General features: G+C 36.8%; 2 protein-coding genes across 4 annotated transcripts in view; one reads left to right on the plus strand and one right to left on the minus strand.

The window, feature by feature from the left end:
* Positions 1 to 19262, plus strand: part of RFESD (Rieske Fe-S domain containing) — a 26870-nt gene continuing 7608 nt past the window's right edge. The window contains exons 1-6 of one of the 3 annotated variants that reach the window (XM_012477624.2): positions 1 to 11; positions 10225 to 10274; positions 11230 to 11306; positions 12147 to 12322; positions 12420 to 12454; positions 14148 to 14306. In XM_012477624.2, coding sequence (XP_012333047.2) covers positions 12148 to 12322; positions 12420 to 12454; positions 14148 to 14306 — 369 coding nt within the window. In that variant the 5' untranslated portion in view covers positions 1 to 11; positions 10225 to 10274; positions 11230 to 11306; position 12147. The other 2 variants (XM_064376162.1, XM_064376163.1) reach the window with 2 other exon arrangements.
* SPATA9 (spermatogenesis associated 9) overlaps positions 16726 to 19262 on the minus strand; it is a 24247-nt gene continuing 21710 nt past the window's right edge. Inside the window, 1 exon segment of the mRNA XM_021665397.2 lies at positions 16726 to 17017. Within this exon segment, the coding sequence (XP_021521072.2) occupies positions 16727 to 17017 (291 nt within the window). The 3' untranslated portion in view covers position 16726.

The raw sequence follows: 19262 nt of genomic DNA on the forward strand, positions 1-19262 counted from the left end.
AGGACTGACAAGTAAGTGCTTTTCACTTCATGTCGCTTTTATCTCCAATGTCTTATGTAAATTTGAGTTACACTAAATATTTTTTAAAATTCAACTTGAATTTATTTCCCATGTTGGAAAGGGATCTAATAGTGACCGAGTATGCATTTAGTTAATTTGTAATTTTATATTGAGTTAGCACCTTTCGAAACCAATTTTAGGGACAGGCGGAAAATTTTTCTCAGAGAACAAGGAACAAAACAACTAAATTTTTCAGAGGGAAGTTTTCCTGTAGCCCCCAAACTGGATGAGTCCTTTAATTTTCTATTTCATTCAGTTAAGATTCTACTAACTTAAAGTAGACTTAAAATAGAAGAAATATATTGGGAGTTTATGAATAGTTCATCAAAATAATAATTAAGGTGAACACATGGACTTTTACTGTTGTCTCAATGGATCATGATATTCACAGTATTAATAATGTGGATGTTAAATGTAAAAAGTCATCCGATATTATAAATAATGCCATTTATGATAAATAGAGGAAACTATTATTTGACATATAAAATAATACTTTTCTAAGCAAAATGCAAGGCCATAATCATAGTTCTCTGAAACCTTTATCACTTAGCCCCAGTCTTCTCTGCTCCTTTATCAGCCGCCTCAAAGTTCACCACAGCTTTTCGGGTTGAAGGCAAAACCCGGCAAAGACTATGAGTTTGAAGAGACTCAAATTTGAGAAAGGCCTGCATTTGGCTCTCATTTATTTGGGAGTTGGGAAAACGTGATTAACTTTTGATGTTATACTTTATCTCTTGTATTCTGTTAGTTTTTGATAGTAGTACTTTTCTGTTTTTTGCCTGGAGGGAAAAAAGAACTATTTATTTATTTCCTCCTTTGATGCCAAGTTTTGAAATTAGCTGTACAAAATTCTCAAATAGTTCATTCATGACCTATGCACAGGCACATTCTCTGAGGCTAGAAAGGACAATTTTATTCCATTTTTCTTGGGCTTGGGGTCATTTGCTACATAAATATAAACTAGGATACAACTTAAATCTTGAAAACAGAATAATTTTAAATGTAAGAAAGTAAATATTTTTAGACATTTAAGACATTTTATGTTTATTATCCCTTTGCTTTTCTTTATATATTTACCCTATAGTACGTATATCCATGAATTATACACTGGTTTTGCCACTTTTGAAAATGGAAGCATACTCTGAATTCCTTTTTAAATTTTTCTCTTGTAGTTGCGTTTTTTGAAATCCAACTTGATGTAGAGATACATTTTTCGCTGCTGTACAGCGTTCCATTGAGTGAACGTACAGGATCCATTCCACTGTTGAAGGGTTTTGTGGTGTTCTTGTTTTTTGCTGTTGTAACCATCCTTGTGTATGTTTCCTGGTGTACCTGTGCACATTTCTCTGGCGTATACTCAAAGTGGGATGATTAGTATTGTGTTTAACTTTACTAGGTAATGCCAAATTGTGGTAGCAATAATTTGTGTTATCACTAGCAGTTCCATATTTTCACCAAAACTTGGTATAATTTTTTGTCAGCCTGGCGGATAGAAAAGTTTGAAGTATCACATTAATGGCTTTGCTTTGCATTTCCTTTGTGTTTTCCTATTAACGAGGTTGAGTGTCTTTACATGTGATTGCTGGCCATTCAGATTTCTTTATTTGTGAAATGTTTGTTCGTGTCTTTTGCTCATTTTTCTATGATTATTTGTTGTTTTTTTACTGGCCTATAGGAGTTGATTCTCAAGCCTTTGTCAGTTATATGTGTTGCAAATTTCACGTTGCTTTTGTTTCTTTTTCTTTAGCTTCTTTCCCCTTCTTTCAGTTCATGCCCTTGTCTATTCCCATTTTTCTTATAATTACCCCTCTATTCTGTCACAAAATGTGATGAAGCCTGCATGCCCAACTCTGAAGGTAAATACTACCACCTGAGCAATTTGTGTTCTTTGAGTACCTGCCAAAATCAAATAAAACCAGATGACCATTCAGAGATAGTATTCCAGCCTCCTGTCAGCCAGAGCTAATCCAGAAAGTTGTGGCCATGGTCCTCTTTGCCTTTGCTTTAAAATAATAAATTTTGGCTTTTTATTGTGAGATAATTTTTAAAAACAGCATATGTATTACTTTTCTACCTTCCCCTCTTTTTAAAAGAAATTGTTAGAGCAAGAATTAAAAATACAAACTTCAGAGTACAAAATTTGACATCCCTGTAATTTTCTAAGCTTGATGTATATAATGCCTTCCTTTATACATTGAATTCAAAGCCCCTGTCTCTCCCCATCAACACACATGCACACATGCACAAACATGCAAACATATACCTCTCTACCTACACTTCAATTTTGGAGCCCAGATTTATAATGATATCTGATATTTGTCTTTCACATGGCTCAGAACTATTTTTCTCAAAACAGTGACCTATAAATTCTATTTTTCTAAAGTTCACGCCTAACACTAACACAGAGATTTTACTCTTAATAATTCTTGTTTTATAAACTTACTTTTTAAATGAACCATGCTCTTTATCTGTTAACATTTTAAAACTTCCAATCAGTTATACAGGACTAAATAAATATTTAGAGAAATATTTATTCTCTGCAGAAGGCCTGAAGTCAGTTGGTACTTCCATGAAAAAAATTTCCTTTTTTTTGGGAAGGGATTGGCCCATAGTGTGTAACCATTCTAAGCTAGGTACACGAGGTACAAATGACTTCTTTTTTAACTTTATTTTATTATTTATTTATATATATATTTTATTGTACTTTAGGTTCTGGGGTACATGTGCAAAACATGCAGGATTGTTGCATAGGTACATACATGGCAATGTGGTTTGCTGCCTCCATCCCCCCGTAACTTGTATCTGGCATTTCTCCCCATGTTATCCCTCCCCGACCTCCCTACCCCAGCTGTCCCTCCCCTATTCCCCCACAACAGACCCCAGTGTGTGATGCTCCCCTCCCTGTGTCCATGTGTTTTCATTGTTCAACACCCACTTATGAGTGAGAACATGTGGTGTTTGTCTTTCTGTTCTTGTGTCAGTTTGCTGAGAATGATGGTTTCAAGATTCATCCATGTCCCTACAAAAGACACAAACTCATCATTTTTTATGTCTGCATAGTATTCCTTGGTATATATGTGTCACATTTTCCTTGTGCAGTCTATCATCAATGGGCATTTGGGTTGGTTCCAGGTCTTTGCTATTGTAAACAGTGCCACAGTGAACATACTTGTGCATGTGTCTTTACAATATAGAATGATTTATAATCCTTTGTATATATACCCAGTAATGGGATTGCTGGGTCAAATGGTATTTCTATTTCTAGGTCCTTGAGGAATTGCAACACTGTTTTCCACAATGGTTGAACTAATTTACACTCCCACCAACAGTGTAAAAGCATTCCTATTTCTCCACATCCTCTCCAGCATCTGTTGTTTCCAGATTTTTTAATGATCGCCATTCTAACTGGCATGAGATGGTATCTCAATGTGGTTTTGATTTGTATTTCTCTAACAACCAGTGATGATGAGCATTTTTTCATATGTTTGTTGACCTCATAAATGTCTTCTTCTGAAAAGTATCTGTTCATGTCGTTTGCCCACTTTTGAATGGGTTTGTTTTTTTCTTGTAAATCTGTTTTAGTTCTTTGTAGATTCTAGATATTAACCCTTTGTCAGATGGCTAGATTGCAAAAATTTTTTCCCATTCTGTTGGTTGCCAGTTCACTCTAATGATTGTTTCTTTTGCTATACAGAAGCTCTGGAGTTTAATGATATCCCATTTGTCTATTTTGGCTTTTGTTGCCAATACTTTTGGTGTTTTAGCCATGAAATCCTTGCCTGTGCCTATGTCCTGAATAGTATTGCCTAGGTTTTCTTCTCATGTTTTTAAGGTGTTAGGCCTTATATTTAAGTCTTTAATCCATCTAGAGTTAATTTTAGTCTAAGGTGTCAAGAAGGGGTCCAGTTTCTGCTTTCTGCACATGGCTAGCCAGTTTTCCCAACACCATTTATTAAACAGGGAATCCTTTCCCCATTGCTTGTTTTTGTCAGGTTTGTCAATTTTCAGATGGTTGTAGACGTGTGGCATTCCTTCTGAGGCCTCTGTTCTGTTCCATTGGTCTATATCTCTGTTTTGGTACCAGTACCATGCTGTTTTGATTACTGTAGCCTTGTAGTATAGTTTGAAGTGAGGTAACATGATGCCTCCAGCTTTGTTCTTTTTGCTTAGAATTGACTTGGCTATGTGGGCTCTCTTTGGGTTCCATATGAAGTTTAAGGTGATTTTTTCCAGTTCTGTGAAGAGGGTCATAGGTAGCTTGATGGGGATAGCATTGAATCTATAAATTACTTTGGGCAGTACGGCCATTTTCACACTATTGATTCTTCCTAACCATAAGCATGGAATGTTTCTCTATCTGTTTGTGTCCTCTCTTATTTCTTTGAGCAGTGGTTTGTAGTTCTCCTTGAAGAGGTCCTTTATATCCTTTGTTAGTTGTATTCCTAGGTATTTTATGCTCTTTGTAGCAATTGTGAATGGCAGTTCATTCTTGATTTGGCTCTCTTTAAGTCTGTTATTGGTGTATAGGAATGCTTGCGATTTCTGCACATTGATTTCGTATCCTGAGACTTTGCTGAAGTTGCTTATCAGTTTCAGGAGATTTGGGGCTGAGACAATGGGGTCTTCTAAATATACAATCATGTCATCTGCAAATAGAGACAATTTAACTTCCTCCTTTCCTAATTGAATACTCTTTATTTCTTTTTCTTGGCTGATTGCTCTGGCTAGAACTTCCAATACTATATTGAATAAGAGTGGTGAGAGAGGGCATCCTTGTCTAGTGCCAGGTTTCAAACCAGTTTTTGCCCATTCAGTATGATATTGGCTGTGGGTTTGTCATAAATACCTTTTATTATTTTGAGATATGTTCCATCGATACTTGGTTTATTGAGAGCTTTTAGCATAAAGAGCTGTTGAATTTTGTTGAAGGCCTTCTCTGCATCTGTTTAGATAATCATGTGGTTTTTGTCTTTGGTTCTGTTTATGTGGTGGATTATATTTATAGACTTCCGTATGTTGAACCAGCCTTGCATCCCTGGGATGAAGCATACTTGATCATGATGGATAAGCTTTTTGGTGTGCTGCTGCAATCGGTTTGTCAGTATTTTATTGAAGATTTTTTGCATCTATGTCCATCATGGTTATTGACCTGAAGTTTTCTTTTCTTGTTGAGTCTCTGCCTAGTTTTGGTATCAGGATGATGTTGGTCTCATAAAATGATTTGGGAAGGATTCCTTCTTTTTGGATTGTTTGCAATAGTTTCAGAAGGAGTGGTACCAATTCCTCTTTGTATGTCTGGTAGAATTCGGCTGTGAATCCATCTGTACCTGGGCTTTTTTTTGGTTGGTAGGCTATTAATTGCTGCCTCAACTTCAGCCCTTGTTATTGTTCTATTTAGGGTTTTGACTTCTTCCTGGTTTAGGCTTGGGTGGGTGCAAGTGTCCAGGAATTTATCCATTTCTTCCAGGTTTACTGGTTTGTGTGCATAGAATCGTTGGTAGTAATCTCTGATGGTAGTTTGAATTTCTGTGTAATTAGTGGTGATATCCCCTTTATTGTTTTTTATTGCATCTATTTGATTCTTCTCTCTTTTCTTTTTTATTAATCTGGCTAGCAGTCTATTTTGTTGATCTTTTCACAAAATCAGCTCCTGGATTTATTAATTTTTTGAAGGGTTTTTTTGTGTCTGCATCTCCTTCAGTTCTGCTCTGATCTTAGTTATTTCTTGTCTTCTGCTAGTTTTTGAGTTTTTTTGATCTTGCTCCTCTAGCTCTTTCAATTTTGATGATAGGGTGTCGATTTTAGATCTTTCATTGCTTCTCATGTGGGCATTTATTGCTGTGTATTTCCTCCTAGACACTGCTTTAAATATGTCCCAGAGATTCTGGTATGTTGTGTCTTCGTTCTCTTTGGTTTCAAAGAACATCTTTATTTCTGCCTTCATTTCATTGTTTATCCAGTCAACATTCAAGAGTCAGTTGTTCAGTTTCCATGAAGTTGTGCAGTTCTGAGTTAGTTTCTTAATCCTGAGTTCTAATTTGATTGCCCTGTGGTCTGAGAGACTGTTTGTTATGAATTCCATTCTTTTGCATTTGTTGAGGAGTGATTTACTTCCAATTATGTGATCAGTTTTAGAGTAGGTATGATGTGGTCCTGAGAAGAATGTATATTCTGTGGATTTGAGGTGGAGAGCTCTGTATATGTCTATTAGGTTTGCTTGGTCCAGGTCTGAGTTCAAGTCCTGGATATTCTTGTTAATTTTCTGTCTCATTGATGTGATATTAACAGTGGAGTGTTAAAGTCTCCCACTATTCCCCATATTATTGTGTGGGAGTCTAAGTCTCTTTGTAGGTCATTAAGAACTTGCTTTCTGTATCTGGGTGCTCCTGTATTGAGTGTGTATATATTGAGGATCGTTAGCTCTTCTTGTTGCATTGATCCTTTTACCATTATGTAATGCCCTTCTTTGTCTCTTGATCTTTGTTGGTTTAAAGTCTATTTTATCAGAGACTAGGATTGCAACTCCTGCTTTTTTTTGCTCTCCATTTGCTTGGTAAATCTTCCTCCATCCCTTTATTTTGAGCCTATATGTGTCCTTGCATGTGAGATGGGTTTCCTGGATACAGCACACTGATGGTTTTTGACTTTTTATCCAATTTGCCAGTCTGTGTCTTTTGATTGGGGCATTTAGCCCATTTACATTTAAGGTTAATATTGTTATGTGTGAATTTGATCCTGCCATTTTGATGCTAGCTGGTTGTTTTGCCCACTAGTTGACACAGTTTCTTCATTGTGTTGATGCTTTTTACCATTTGGTACGTTTTTGGAGTAGCTTGTACTGGTTGTTACTTTCTGTGTTTAGTGCTTCTTTCAGGAGCTGTTGTAAGGCCTGGTGGTGACAAAATATCTCAGCAATTGCTTGTTCGTAAAGGATTTTATTTCTCCTTCCCTTATGAAGCTTAGTTTGGCTGAATATGAAATTCTAGGTTGAAAGTTGTTTTCTTTAAGGATGTTGAATATTGGCCCCCACTCTCTTCTGGCTTGTAGGGTTTCTGCTGAGAGATCTGCTGTGAGTCTGATGTGCTTCCCTTTGTGGGTAACCCGACTTTTCTCTCTGGCTGCCCTTAGCATTTTTTCCTTCATTTCAACCCTAGTGAATTTCACAATTATGTGCCTTGGGGTTGCTCTTCTTGAGGAATATCTTTGTGGTGTTCTTTGTATTTCCTGGACTTGAATATTGGCCTCCCTTGCTAGGTTGGGGAAGTTCTCCTGGATAATATCCTGAAGAGTGTTTTCCAGCTTGGATTCATTTTCTCGGTCACATTCAGGTACACCTATCAAACAAAGATTAGGTCTTTTCACATAATCCCATATTTCTTGGAGGATTTGTTAATTTCTTTTCACTCTTTTTTCTCTAATCTTGCCTTCTGGTTTTATTTCTTTGAGTTGATCTTCAATCTCTGATACCCTTTCTTCTTCAGCTATTGAAACTTATGTATGCTTCACAAAGTTCTCGTGTTGTATTTTTCAGTTCCATTAAGTCATTTTTATTCTTCTCTAAGCTGTTTATTCTCGTTAGCATTTCGTCAAATGTTTTTTCAAGGTTCTTAGTTTCTTTGCATTGGGTTAGAACATGTTGTTTTTAGCTCAGAGAAGTTTGTTATTACCCACCTTCTGAAGCCTGTTTCTGTCAATTCCTCAGACTCATTCTCGATCTAGCTTTGTTCCCTTGCTGGTGAGGAGTTGTGATCCCTTAGAGGAGGAGAGGCGTTCTGATCCCTTAGAGGAGGAGAGGCGTTCTGATTTGGGGTATTTTCATCCTTTTTGTGCTGGTTTCTTCCCATCTCTGTGGATTTATCTACCTGTGGTCTTTGTAGTTGGTGACTTTCGGATGAGGTCTCTGAGTGATGTCCTTTTTGTTGAAGTTATTTCTTTCTGTTTTTTTAGTTTTTCTTCTAACAGTCAGGCCCCTCTGCTGTAGGACTGTTAGAGGTCCACTCCAGACCCTGCTTGCCTGGGGATCACCTGGGGCGGCTGCAGAATAGTAAGGGTTTCTGCCAGTTTCTTCTTCTGTTATCATCATCCCAGAAGGATACCCGCCAGATTCAGCCTGAGCTCTCCTTTATGAGGTAACTCTTTGGATATACGGGGGTCAGGGAGCTGCTTGAGGAGACAGTCTGTCCCTTATAGGAGCTCAAGTGCTGAGCTGGGAGTTCTGTTATTCTCTTCAATGCTGCTGGGTAGGTACGTTTAAGTCTGCTGCAGCAAACTCATAACTGCCTTTTTTCCAAGGTTCTCTGTCCTGGAAAGGTGGACCTTAATTTATAAGTTCTTGATATGCTGCTACCTTTTTTTCAGAGCTGCCCTGCCCAGCAAGGAGGTAGCCTAGTCACGGTGTGCCAGCAGAGGTGTTGCTGAACTGCTGTAGGCTCTGCCCAGCTGCTGTGTGAACTTCTTGTGATTTTGTTTATAGAGGTATAGTTAGAACTGCCTCAGTAATGGTGAACTGCCTCAGTAATAGCAGACTGCCTCTGTAATGGTGGACTGCCTCTGTAATGGCGGACTACGTCTGTAATGGCAGACTGCCTCGGTAATGGCGGACTGCCTCGGTAATGGCGGACTACCTCTGTAATGGCGAACTGTCTCGGTAATGAAGGACTGCCTCGGTAATGGCGGACTGCCTCTATAATGGTGGACCGCCATGGTAATGGTGGACTACCTTGGTGGTGGCGGACGCCCTTCTCCCAACAGAGCTGGACTGTCCTGGGTCCAGCTGTGCTTGCTGTGAAACTCTCAATCCAGAGCATTTCAGATTGCTGGTCTTTGTGGCGGTGGGACCCGCCAAGCCAGATCACCTGGCTCCCTGTTTCAGCCCCCTTTTTTTCAGTTGACTAGGCGACTCTGTCTCTCAGGCATTCTAGGTGCCGGTTAAAACAGCTGCCCAGATTTGTGTGAGTTTTTGTGCGGAGACCCCCTGCGCCGGCTGAAACAGCCGTGCTGGAAACTCATGGCGCTTTTCAGCCTAGTAATCTCCTGGTCTGTAGGCAGTAATAACTCGTTTGGAAATGCGGTGTTCACTCACCCTCTGTGATGTTGTTGCTGGGAACTGCCCTCCAGAGCTGTTCCCATTTGGCCATCTTCCAAATGCCTTCTTTAAAGAAGTTGGATATATGTGTTTCTTTGTAAAATGGTAACCTAAAATTTGAGTGGAATTAAAATGAAGATTCCTGTTGATCAAGGAAAGGTATATTATCATCTTGTTTAACTTTCTGTGAAATACTACCATATTACTATATTTGAAGAGGGTATGGACAATGAAGTATCTTCCTACAGTTAGAATATTTATTTGGAGTTGACATCTGATTTGTAATTTTGTTAAATATTTGTGGACAAGTGTGCGTTTAATATCTTGAGCCTTCCATAGCAAACTTCTTTTAAAAAAAAATATTTTTAGAGACAGGGTCTCACTCTGTTGCCTAGGCCGGAGTGTAGTGGTGTGATCATAGCTCACTGAAGCCTCAAACTCCTGGGCTCAAGTGATCCTCCTGCCTTAGCCTCCCAAGTAGCCAATACTACAGGCAACTACCACTCCACCTGGCTAATTTATTAAAAACATTTTTTTATAGAGCTGGGTCTCAGTATGTTGCCTAGGCTGGTCTTGAATCCCTGGCAAGTGATTTTCCCACCCTGGCCTCCCAAAGTGCTGGGATTACAGGTGTGAGCCACTGGCCTGAGTCATTATTTTGATTCAAGGACAGGATTAAACCTATAACCCTTAAACCTGTTCCTAAAAATAATATTGAGATTTTTTTAGTCTTGATTTTTTCCCACCTTTTAATTTCTGTATTTAGCCAAAAGGATATTAAAGAGTAGAATAGGAGACAAACTTTAGAAATACAGGGAAAAGGGAGTAGTAATTGTTATATTCTGAATATAGACTCTTACTTGGATACTTATCAGTATTTGATTTCTAGGAGGGTGAATGTATAGGGAGTAAGTGAATGTACAAAGAAAAGGTAGGCCCAGCTCTTTATAGAACAATCAAAGTTTCGGGACAGTTTCCTAGGAACCTCGAGTTTTCTTCATGTATTATTTATTGTTTAGTACACAGAGGTGACCAGCATTGGAATTTATCTGACCTCATTGCCTGCCTTTTTTTTCTAGGTTACTACCTATTTGCAATTCAAGGAGAATATAAGATAGAGAAGAAAGTAGTGAGTTAATTTCATTTGATTTGGAATAGATTGGACACTCTAATGGTCCTGCCTCTCTACAACCTCTCTTCCATATGACCTCTAAATGTTGAAGTGCTTCAGGAATTGTCTTAGACCTTCTTCCTTAGCTACAATTCCTCTCCAAGTGAGTCCATAGAATTCTATAACATGAAAACTCCCAAACTTTTCTCTCTAGAAATTCTTGACTCTAGTCTCTTATATCTGGTTGCTGACTTGATATCTCTACTTGGATGTCTCTGAGATACCTTAAACTCAGTATGTGCAAAATGTATATAGCTCTTGATTTTTCATCCTGTAAAAATACCATTCATTTCTTGGCCTTTATACTCACAGTCTTTGGCACTACAGTTCACCTAGCTGCACAAACCTAAAACTTGGGAGTCATCTTTATTTATTTTTCTGTAGCATCTTCATTCTGGTTCATCAACCCAACTTCTCTGTACTATAAAATTAAAATAATAATACCTTTTTAGTAACATGGGGGATTAAAGAAGTTAATAAATAAATGTAATCTTAGAATAATGTCTGGCACATAGTTAACACAATATAATTGTAGCTACTACTGCTACTGTTATTATTACTTTTTCTCCCCTATGGAATCAACCCCCTGTGGCAAGCCACCATCTTTTTCATGGACCACTGCAGTAGCTTTCTGATTTTTGTGCATCCATTGTTGTTCTACTACAATCCATTGTCCACAGAGCTGGGGCATTCTTCCAAAAAGAAATCAAGTCACACTTTCCTGCTTTACACTCTTTAGTGGCTTCCCTCTGCTCTTAGAGTAAAATCCATACACAACACTGCCCAACCTGGCTCCTGCCTGTTTACCAGTCTTGCTCATCGTGTTCCAATTTGGAACACTTTAACCAAGGCTTTTCCTTCCTTCAGGCTTTTGTATTTGCTATTCCTTCAGTATGAAATTCTCTTCCCCCAGCTGTTGGCAAGTCTAGTTCATTTGCATTTTTGGCATTTCGGCTCAGCTGTCGTCTCAGTGACCAGTTTTTATCTGAGGTAAGAAAACAAAAGGTTTTCATTCATACCCATCCCTTCTTGCTATGATAGCTAGCTGGTTGTGCCTGTAAGAGCCAGCTGTGTACTCTAGGCAAAACCAAGTGGACCACCTTAGCCAGGGGGCTGAAGACTGCTCAGACAGAGAATCCTGCCATCAGCAGAAGGCTGAAAACAATGCAGATAATAACTGAATGTTGTTTAGTGTTGAATTTGATAGGAAATAAAGGCATAGTGGAACTTCAATCTCTGTGTTTTACAAGTTCTGAAATTTTCTTCTTGACCTTGAAATGAATCTAACAAAACTCTAGCCTCAGAGTGAGGAATCCTTCCTAATTTTGGTGGTCTTTAAGAGTCTCTAACCCAAAGTAATGACTACCTGTTTAATATAATCCTGTATTCATGACCAGGCGTGGTGGCTCACATCTGTAATCCCAGTACTGGGAGGCTGAGGTGGGTGGATCACTTGAGGTCAGGAGATTGAGACCAGCCTAGCCAATACAACAAAACCCTGTCTTTACTAAAAATATAAAAATTAGCCAGGTATGGTGGTGGGCCCCTGTAATTCTAGCTACTCGGGAGGCTGAGGCAGGAGAATCCCTTGAACCTGGGTGCAGAGGTTGCAGTGAGCCAAGATTGTGACTGCACCCCAGCCTGGATGACAGAGTGAGACTCTGTTCAAAATAATAATAACCCAGTATTTATAAATGTTTTATATAGCTACAGAAAGTACCTGCATTAATCTTGAAAGGTCCAAACTATTCATTCTTAAGATTATCTTTATTAAGTTGGAACCAAATTAGTGAATACTTCTTGCAACTTTCCTTCTTTATGTTCAACTAGCATGAATCTTGATGGCTCTGCACAAGATCCTGAAAAGAGGGAATATTCTTCTGTCTGTGTTGGCAGAGAAGATGACATTAAAAAATCTGAAAGAATGACAGCTGTTGTCCATGATAGAGAAGTGGTCATTTTCTACCACAGGGGAGAATATCATGCCATGGATATTCGCTGTTACCGTAAGATTTTATTTTTCATTTGTAAAACTTTAAACCATAAAAGCATAAAAATTTCATTTTTTTTAGTGACTACATGTAATATTCAATTCCTTTTCAGACTCAGGAGGACCTTTACATTTGGGAGATATAGAGGTATGTAAAATTATTTTCAGCAAATTCAATGTTTCCTATTTATATTCTTATTTCATTCTTTATTCAGAAATAACTTACAATTGGTTTGAACTATATTTACTGCTTTGAATATAATTTCAAGTATTCTGGGAATTCATAAGATAAATATGAGAAATGTGCATATCTTTTGACCTAGCAATTATACTCTATATTCTATGGCCATAATTGCACAGATGTTTAAGTATTTATATAGGAATGATTCATTGTAGCATTATTTATTATAATGAATAATTGAAGGCAACCTAAATGTTTTAACAATAGAAAATTGGTTAAATAAATTATGATACAGTCATGCTATGGAATAACTGTGCCATGCAATCATTAAATTAATGAGGAAGATCTGTATGAGTATGGAGAGATGTGAACAATGTATTTATGGCTGAAAAAAGCAAGTCATAAGATAATAGTTCTTATGAGATCCCATTTTTTAATCAAAAAGAATATTCACTTTTTACTTTATACATTCTGCATAATTTGAATCTTTTACAATGAGTATATATTACTTTGTAATATAACAAAAATATACAGTATAAAGATATTTTTAAAGAAGTAAACCACACTTTTAAGTCTTAACTGAGGAGGAATAGGGGAAATTGTCATTGCTTCCTTGGATTCCAAAACTAGTCACTTAATTTCTTGTTTCTTACTTTATGAAATTGGTCTCTCTCTAACTGATGCAAAGTACAAGCTTGAACTTAGCATTCCACACTCTCTACACTTTGTGAGTGTACATACCTATCTTCGTGTTAAAGAACATATGTGTATTTATTTTTTCTATTTTTCCCATTGTCCAAGCCCACATATGTGTGTTTAAATTATGAAAATGTGAATGCTGACAGTTTTATGAAAGTACAAATCAGTATTCCTGCACTTTTGGTGGTAGAGGGGAAAATGAAAGCACCCACTTACGTTTGTAAGCTGATAATAGTTTCATAGAATTTTTCCCAGTTTCAGTCCATAATGAGAGCGTGAAGACCTTGCTACTTAGTGTTGTCCATAGACCAGCAACTTTGGCATCACATGGGAGCTTCTTGGACATTCAGAATCTTGTCACCCCAACCCCTTAGAGCTAAACATGTTTAACTGCATATTTAAATGCATGCATTTAAACAGAGAGGCATGCATTTAAACAAGATCCAGATGATTCCCATGTTTTTTAAAGTTTAAGAAGCACTTCACTGAGACAGTTAAAAAGTTGGGAATTAACTACCTTGGATCACAAATTGCTCTTCTATTATCATATGCACTCATGCCTTTAGTAGCTCCTTTAGAATTTATATCTAGACCTTACAATTCTTCTAGCAGCTAGTGAAAATTCCTATAGAAGCGCTTGACGTCCTTGCCCCATTTCTGTCAAGGAGGCATATAAACACCTAATAGGTAACAGCACAGCTGCAGTCACATGGTATAGTTGCCTGAGCATGTCAGTCTTCTGATAAAGCTCTAACTGGCTTTCTAATCAACTGTAAAAGAGCTTGATGACTCTTCTCAGATTAGGTTCTGCTTTATGCTGAATAATTTGTAAATAGGAGGAAAAAAGAGAAGCTAACCTGTTTTTTAACCTGGTTCTTCTGCAGCAGTTTCTGTTCAGAGTCTATGGTGTATCAAGAACGTTTGACATGTCAGAATTTTAATGAGTTATCTTCTTCCCCAGGATTTTGATGGACGACCGTGTATAGTTTGCCCCTGGCATAAATACAAAATTACTTTGGCAACAGGAGAAAGTCTGTACCAGTCTATAAACCCTAAAGATCCATCAGCAAAACCCAAGTGGTGCTCCAAAGGAATAAAGCAAAGGATTCATACAGTGACGGTAGACAATGGGAATATTTATGTGACTCTTTCTAATGAACCTTTTAAGTGTGACTCTGATTTTTATGCCACTGGAGACTTCAAAGTAATTAAGAGTTCTTCCTGATAAAAAATATGTAGCAATGAAAAATATTGTGTATGCTTAAAAACATTTTTAGAATAACTCTGCTTCAGTTTTAAAGGTGATGATTTTTTTCAACATAGGCACAACGATTTAAAAATTATATAAATTTGAGAGGTTTAAGAGTGCACATACTTAGTATGATGTAAGGATTATCATCAGGATCAATAGAATACATTTTATCTTATCCTCTGGATTAATTAGAACCTGAAGGTTATAGGTTTGGGATGTTCTGTTTAAGAAGGATGAAAATAAATTCGGAGTAAACAAAATAAATAATACGTAAAAATTAACGTTTAGTCAGAAAAAAAATTTAATTTTTAAAATAGGAAAAAATCCCTGTTTGACATAGCAGATTTAATTCTGGAAAAGTTTTAATATATAAAGTAAACAGAATATATAATGAACTTCCATCACTCAGCTCTAACAGTTATCAGCATTCTTCTTTTTTTTTATTTATACCTCTATGGATTCCCTACCTCTCCTATTTGATTGTTATTTTTACATTTTTAGGTAAATTTTAAATACACTGAAATGTTCAAATCCGAACTGTACAGTTCTCCCAAATAATATAGCAGACTTTTTATACTTAAAAAATGCCTCCAAAAATGAGCTAAGTTTACCTGCCGAACTTGAAAATAAGAAACTTAACCACTGTGCTAGACAATAAAACCAAATAAACCTTGACTTAGTTTCTCTATGATCAAGGCAGATCTTGAAGTAAGGAAGCCACACACAGCTGCTGCCGAGCCATTGGAGACGTGAAGTCTCCTATTCAATGAGCCAGTGTACTTTGAATGCCTATATGAAATTTTCAAATAAAGGTTTTTAAAATTTTTTAGAACTTTGTGAATATATGCACAACTAAGTGTTTCCTATAAATGTTTTAGAGAGGAGATCTAGGGTTCTGTTCCTTGGAGTTCCCAGGCAAGGTTGATGTTCAGTTGGTTCACCCTGGTTTCCTCATGTCAGTTATCTGTGGTCAGTACTGTTCTGTTGCCTGGTGCTCATACTATACTAGTTGTTATGTATTTAAAATAACACCCTGAGCATCCACCATGTAAAAATCAGCAGCACATAGTGGTGATTTTGGCATGGTCGGTGTTCATGCAAAAATCACCATTATCTGGGACCAGAAATAGCTAAAATGAGTAGATGATGAATTCAGAGTGAAAAGAACTGTTTGTCAAGATTGGAACCTAGTCTCAAAGAACAGTAATATTTTTAGTGGAATAGAATTAAATTAAGAATCTAAACTTAATACGTAACATTCTAAGGGGCCCACCTGGACTCTTTCCCTTGGTTATTATAAAAATAGTAAATGAATGAGGTCTGTATAGTAGACTCTGCTTACAGGGACCTTTGCTACATATTATCACACTTCCTTTTCTGTTGGAGTTTGGGTAGCATAAGTAGCAGTTGGTCCTCATTTCTCAGACAACTAGTGAGCCAGACTTGAGCTTTGTATAGATACTGTTTATGGTAGCAGCTACTCACTAAGTACAGAAATGTACTATCTCTCAGGAAGGTACATCCCAGTCTATTCTATCATATGATAATCCTTCAATGCTCAGTCAGGTCTTAATACGTGTCCAGAATGGAAAGTGTATAGAAGAAATCAAAGTACTTTCTGCAGCCAAAAACTGTAGCCCTGGTTTGCAGGAATAATTACAGAAATATTTTCTCACAAAAGCCACTGGTAATAGTGAGTAGTGTGCACTTGAATTTTCATTCTAAATTTGTATCTCTAATTCTAGAAATAAAAAAATCATATCATGTCCTGTCTTCAGATATAGAAATCTTCTCATCACATTTGTAAATAATACTTTGTTTTATAAATTTATGACATCTGTGAATTGCAAATCCTTCCGTGATTTATAAAATAATAGGCAGACTCAAACTCTGTAGGCTGTATATAAAAAATAGTATTCTTTTATTTTGATAGTGATTTTTTTCTCCCAAGTAAAGAATTAGACACTCGTCTTTACTAAAAACATTAATGTATTTTATATATATATATATATATATATATATATATGTTCATATTATAAACCACAGTGTAAAGTCTAACCCACCAAAGGGTGGATTTTCTTGAAAGTAGTACATATATTCCACATGAATATTCATTTTATTTACTCTATCATGTAAATACTAATAAATGACATCTTAATTGTAGTCCCCTTCTCTTTTTTAAAAGAAAGCAGAGCAATTCAGAATATTTAAACTAGTCTCTGAGTTTTGTCAGATGAAATGTGCCATTAAATAGATAACTTTTAAGTTCTGTTCGGTGATATCTGCATTCAGATTTGCTCATCCATTTCAGCTGATTGGTCAAACACAGAATGTAAAACTTGGATCTTGTTACTCTGCTTATTAGCAGGAAGCTTGGGGTAACATGAAATGTCTGGCTTCTGCAGCAATGACCTATAAGGTTTTGTTTTGATTTCACCTTCAGGAAACATAGGCTCTGAAAGTACAGGCTCAAAAAAGGCTTTTCTACAATTTTCACTCTCTTCTCTGCTTTGCCTTATAGATTCTTCTTCTTGGAAGATATTCTTTACCTTCTCCAGCACAGCATTAACACAGACTGCCTATGTAATAAAAAGAGTTTGAAAAGTAAAATTTCTTTTTAAGCTACTAACCACAGATAAATACAATATAGTGTTTAACATAAAGTCATTAATCTACATAATCTAATAAAAAACACCTCTTTTCAGGACCTCCAGGCACACAATATAATAAGCAATGGGGGATGGTTCTAAATATTACACTACAATCTAGAGAGCAGTTTGAAACCTAGTATACTTCAATAAATATGTGTTTTACATCTTTTTCCCCCAATTCATCAGATGTTTTACATCTTCTCTTGATGTAATTAAATGAAACATTTTCTGAGAGAGAGGATTTGTCCTCAAACATGTTTTTCTCAAAGTAGGATTTTTGTTTTAATTTTCTTCCCCCTAGACTTTGCTTATACTTACATGCAGAATGGAAGGACATCAACATATCAGTAAGAATTTAGTAAGCTGCTATCAGTGGTTTCCCAGCAAATATGTGATCCACTGTCCCCTCCAAAAATGCTACTCAGTACTTTAAGGAGAGGAGTGTCAAAATAAAACAAAGAAAAATAACTTCAAAAATTCAGAACAACTACGGACTGCATTCATTAAACATATTCTGTAAGTTTACTAGTGATAAAGATGATAATGATGGTATTTAAGGCAAGCAATGAGAACAGAAAATTCATGAATTATGAGTCTTCAAATACAGTGCTTAGAGCATAGAAGGGACTCCTAAAAACAAGTTTTTAGGAAAAAAAGAGAGAAAGACCCTGTTGTCTTAGGCTTTTAGGGCTGCTATAACAAAATACCTTGAACTGAGTAGCTTATAAATAATTGAAATTTGTTTCTCACAGTTATGGAGAGTGGGAAATCCAAGATCAAGGCACTGGCAGATTCAGTGACTGGTGAGGGCTGGTTTTCTGTTTCATAGACGGTACCTTCTAGCTATGCCCTCATATCAGGCCTCATTTCTAAGGGCACTAATCTCATTCATGAGGACTCTGCTCTCATTATCTAATCACCTCCCAAAGGTCCCACCTGCTGATACCACCACCTTGGGGTTAAATTTTAAAATAAGAATTCGAGGGAAGCACAGACATTCAAACCTGGGTTTTGATAACATTTTGGACCTAAATGTACAAACTTGGAAATTGCCTAACTCCCAGTTTCTAATTAAGGTATTTAAATGTCTTTATTGATTAAGGCATTGTCATTCAGATATCTTTTGTGACTTGCACTTTTATGTATCCAAACCCAGCACTAGAAACCTGTAAAGTCATGACCTTTACCTGTAAATAGCCTCATCCATTTATCCCAAATATGATCATTGTCTATGAATGCCATGTTGTGAGAAAGGTTGGAAAGTTCTATCCTACTTGAAACATTCTCTCTTCCCTTGCCAACAAAATTATATCTGTGTACATAACCACCTTTTTCCAGTCTCAGAAAATGAATGGTCTTGATTAAGGTCAATATCCTTCTATCTTTGTTTTCAACCTACACCCTACCATCTTCTCTATCAGTTATTCCTTGTCTCTTCCACCTCTTTACTCTTGATTGGCTCTTCCCCTGCAACCTATAACATGCTTGTTGACTGCTACACACTCTGTCTTCTTAGTCAAACCGGAGCCTGTTTCCACGCTATTACCTTCTGTTCACTCTGAAACCTGCTATTTCTGTCTTCTTTATCCAGTTATGCCACTGAAATCGTTTTTGAGATGGTTAACTTCAACATCTTTACTACTGTGTCTCATGGACACCTCAAATCATCATTTCACTTGACTTCTGCTTGTATTTGACACTTAACTACTCACAACATCCTGAGTCTCTGTTTCCTTGGCACTATTTCTCCTGATTTTTTTTCCTGCCTTTCTGATTGTTTTCTTGTCTCCCAAATGGATTCTTTTTCAGCTCACCTAAATGTTGCTCTTCTTCATATTTCTGTTGACTTTCTCTTGACATGGTTCCACTCATAGGACATTAACGTCTAACATATATATTGTTTTCAAAACCAAAATTTTAGCCCCCACCTCTCCCAGGCCTTAGATGCATATATGACCAATTATCAGATCACCAAAAGTTTGTTTCTGTTACCTACTTATAAAGTTCATGGCATGACAAATTGTGTGAGATGATTTCAACAGCCTTTGCGAAATTGAAGTTTAGTTTTTGTTTTAGTCTAGTTTTTATTTCTACATAGACATGTCATCCTGTTCATTTTTTGCAATGTATTTGCATCCTAGCTTAGTTGAATGCCAATTTTATATGAGATTCA

Source organism: Aotus nancymaae, unplaced genomic scaffold (genome assembly GCF_030222135.1).
Source record: "Aotus nancymaae isolate 86718 unplaced genomic scaffold, 86718_ANA_hifiasm-v0.15.2.pri h1tg000014l, whole genome shotgun sequence".
Classification (NCBI taxonomy): domain Eukaryota; kingdom Metazoa; phylum Chordata; class Mammalia; order Primates; family Aotidae; genus Aotus; species Aotus nancymaae.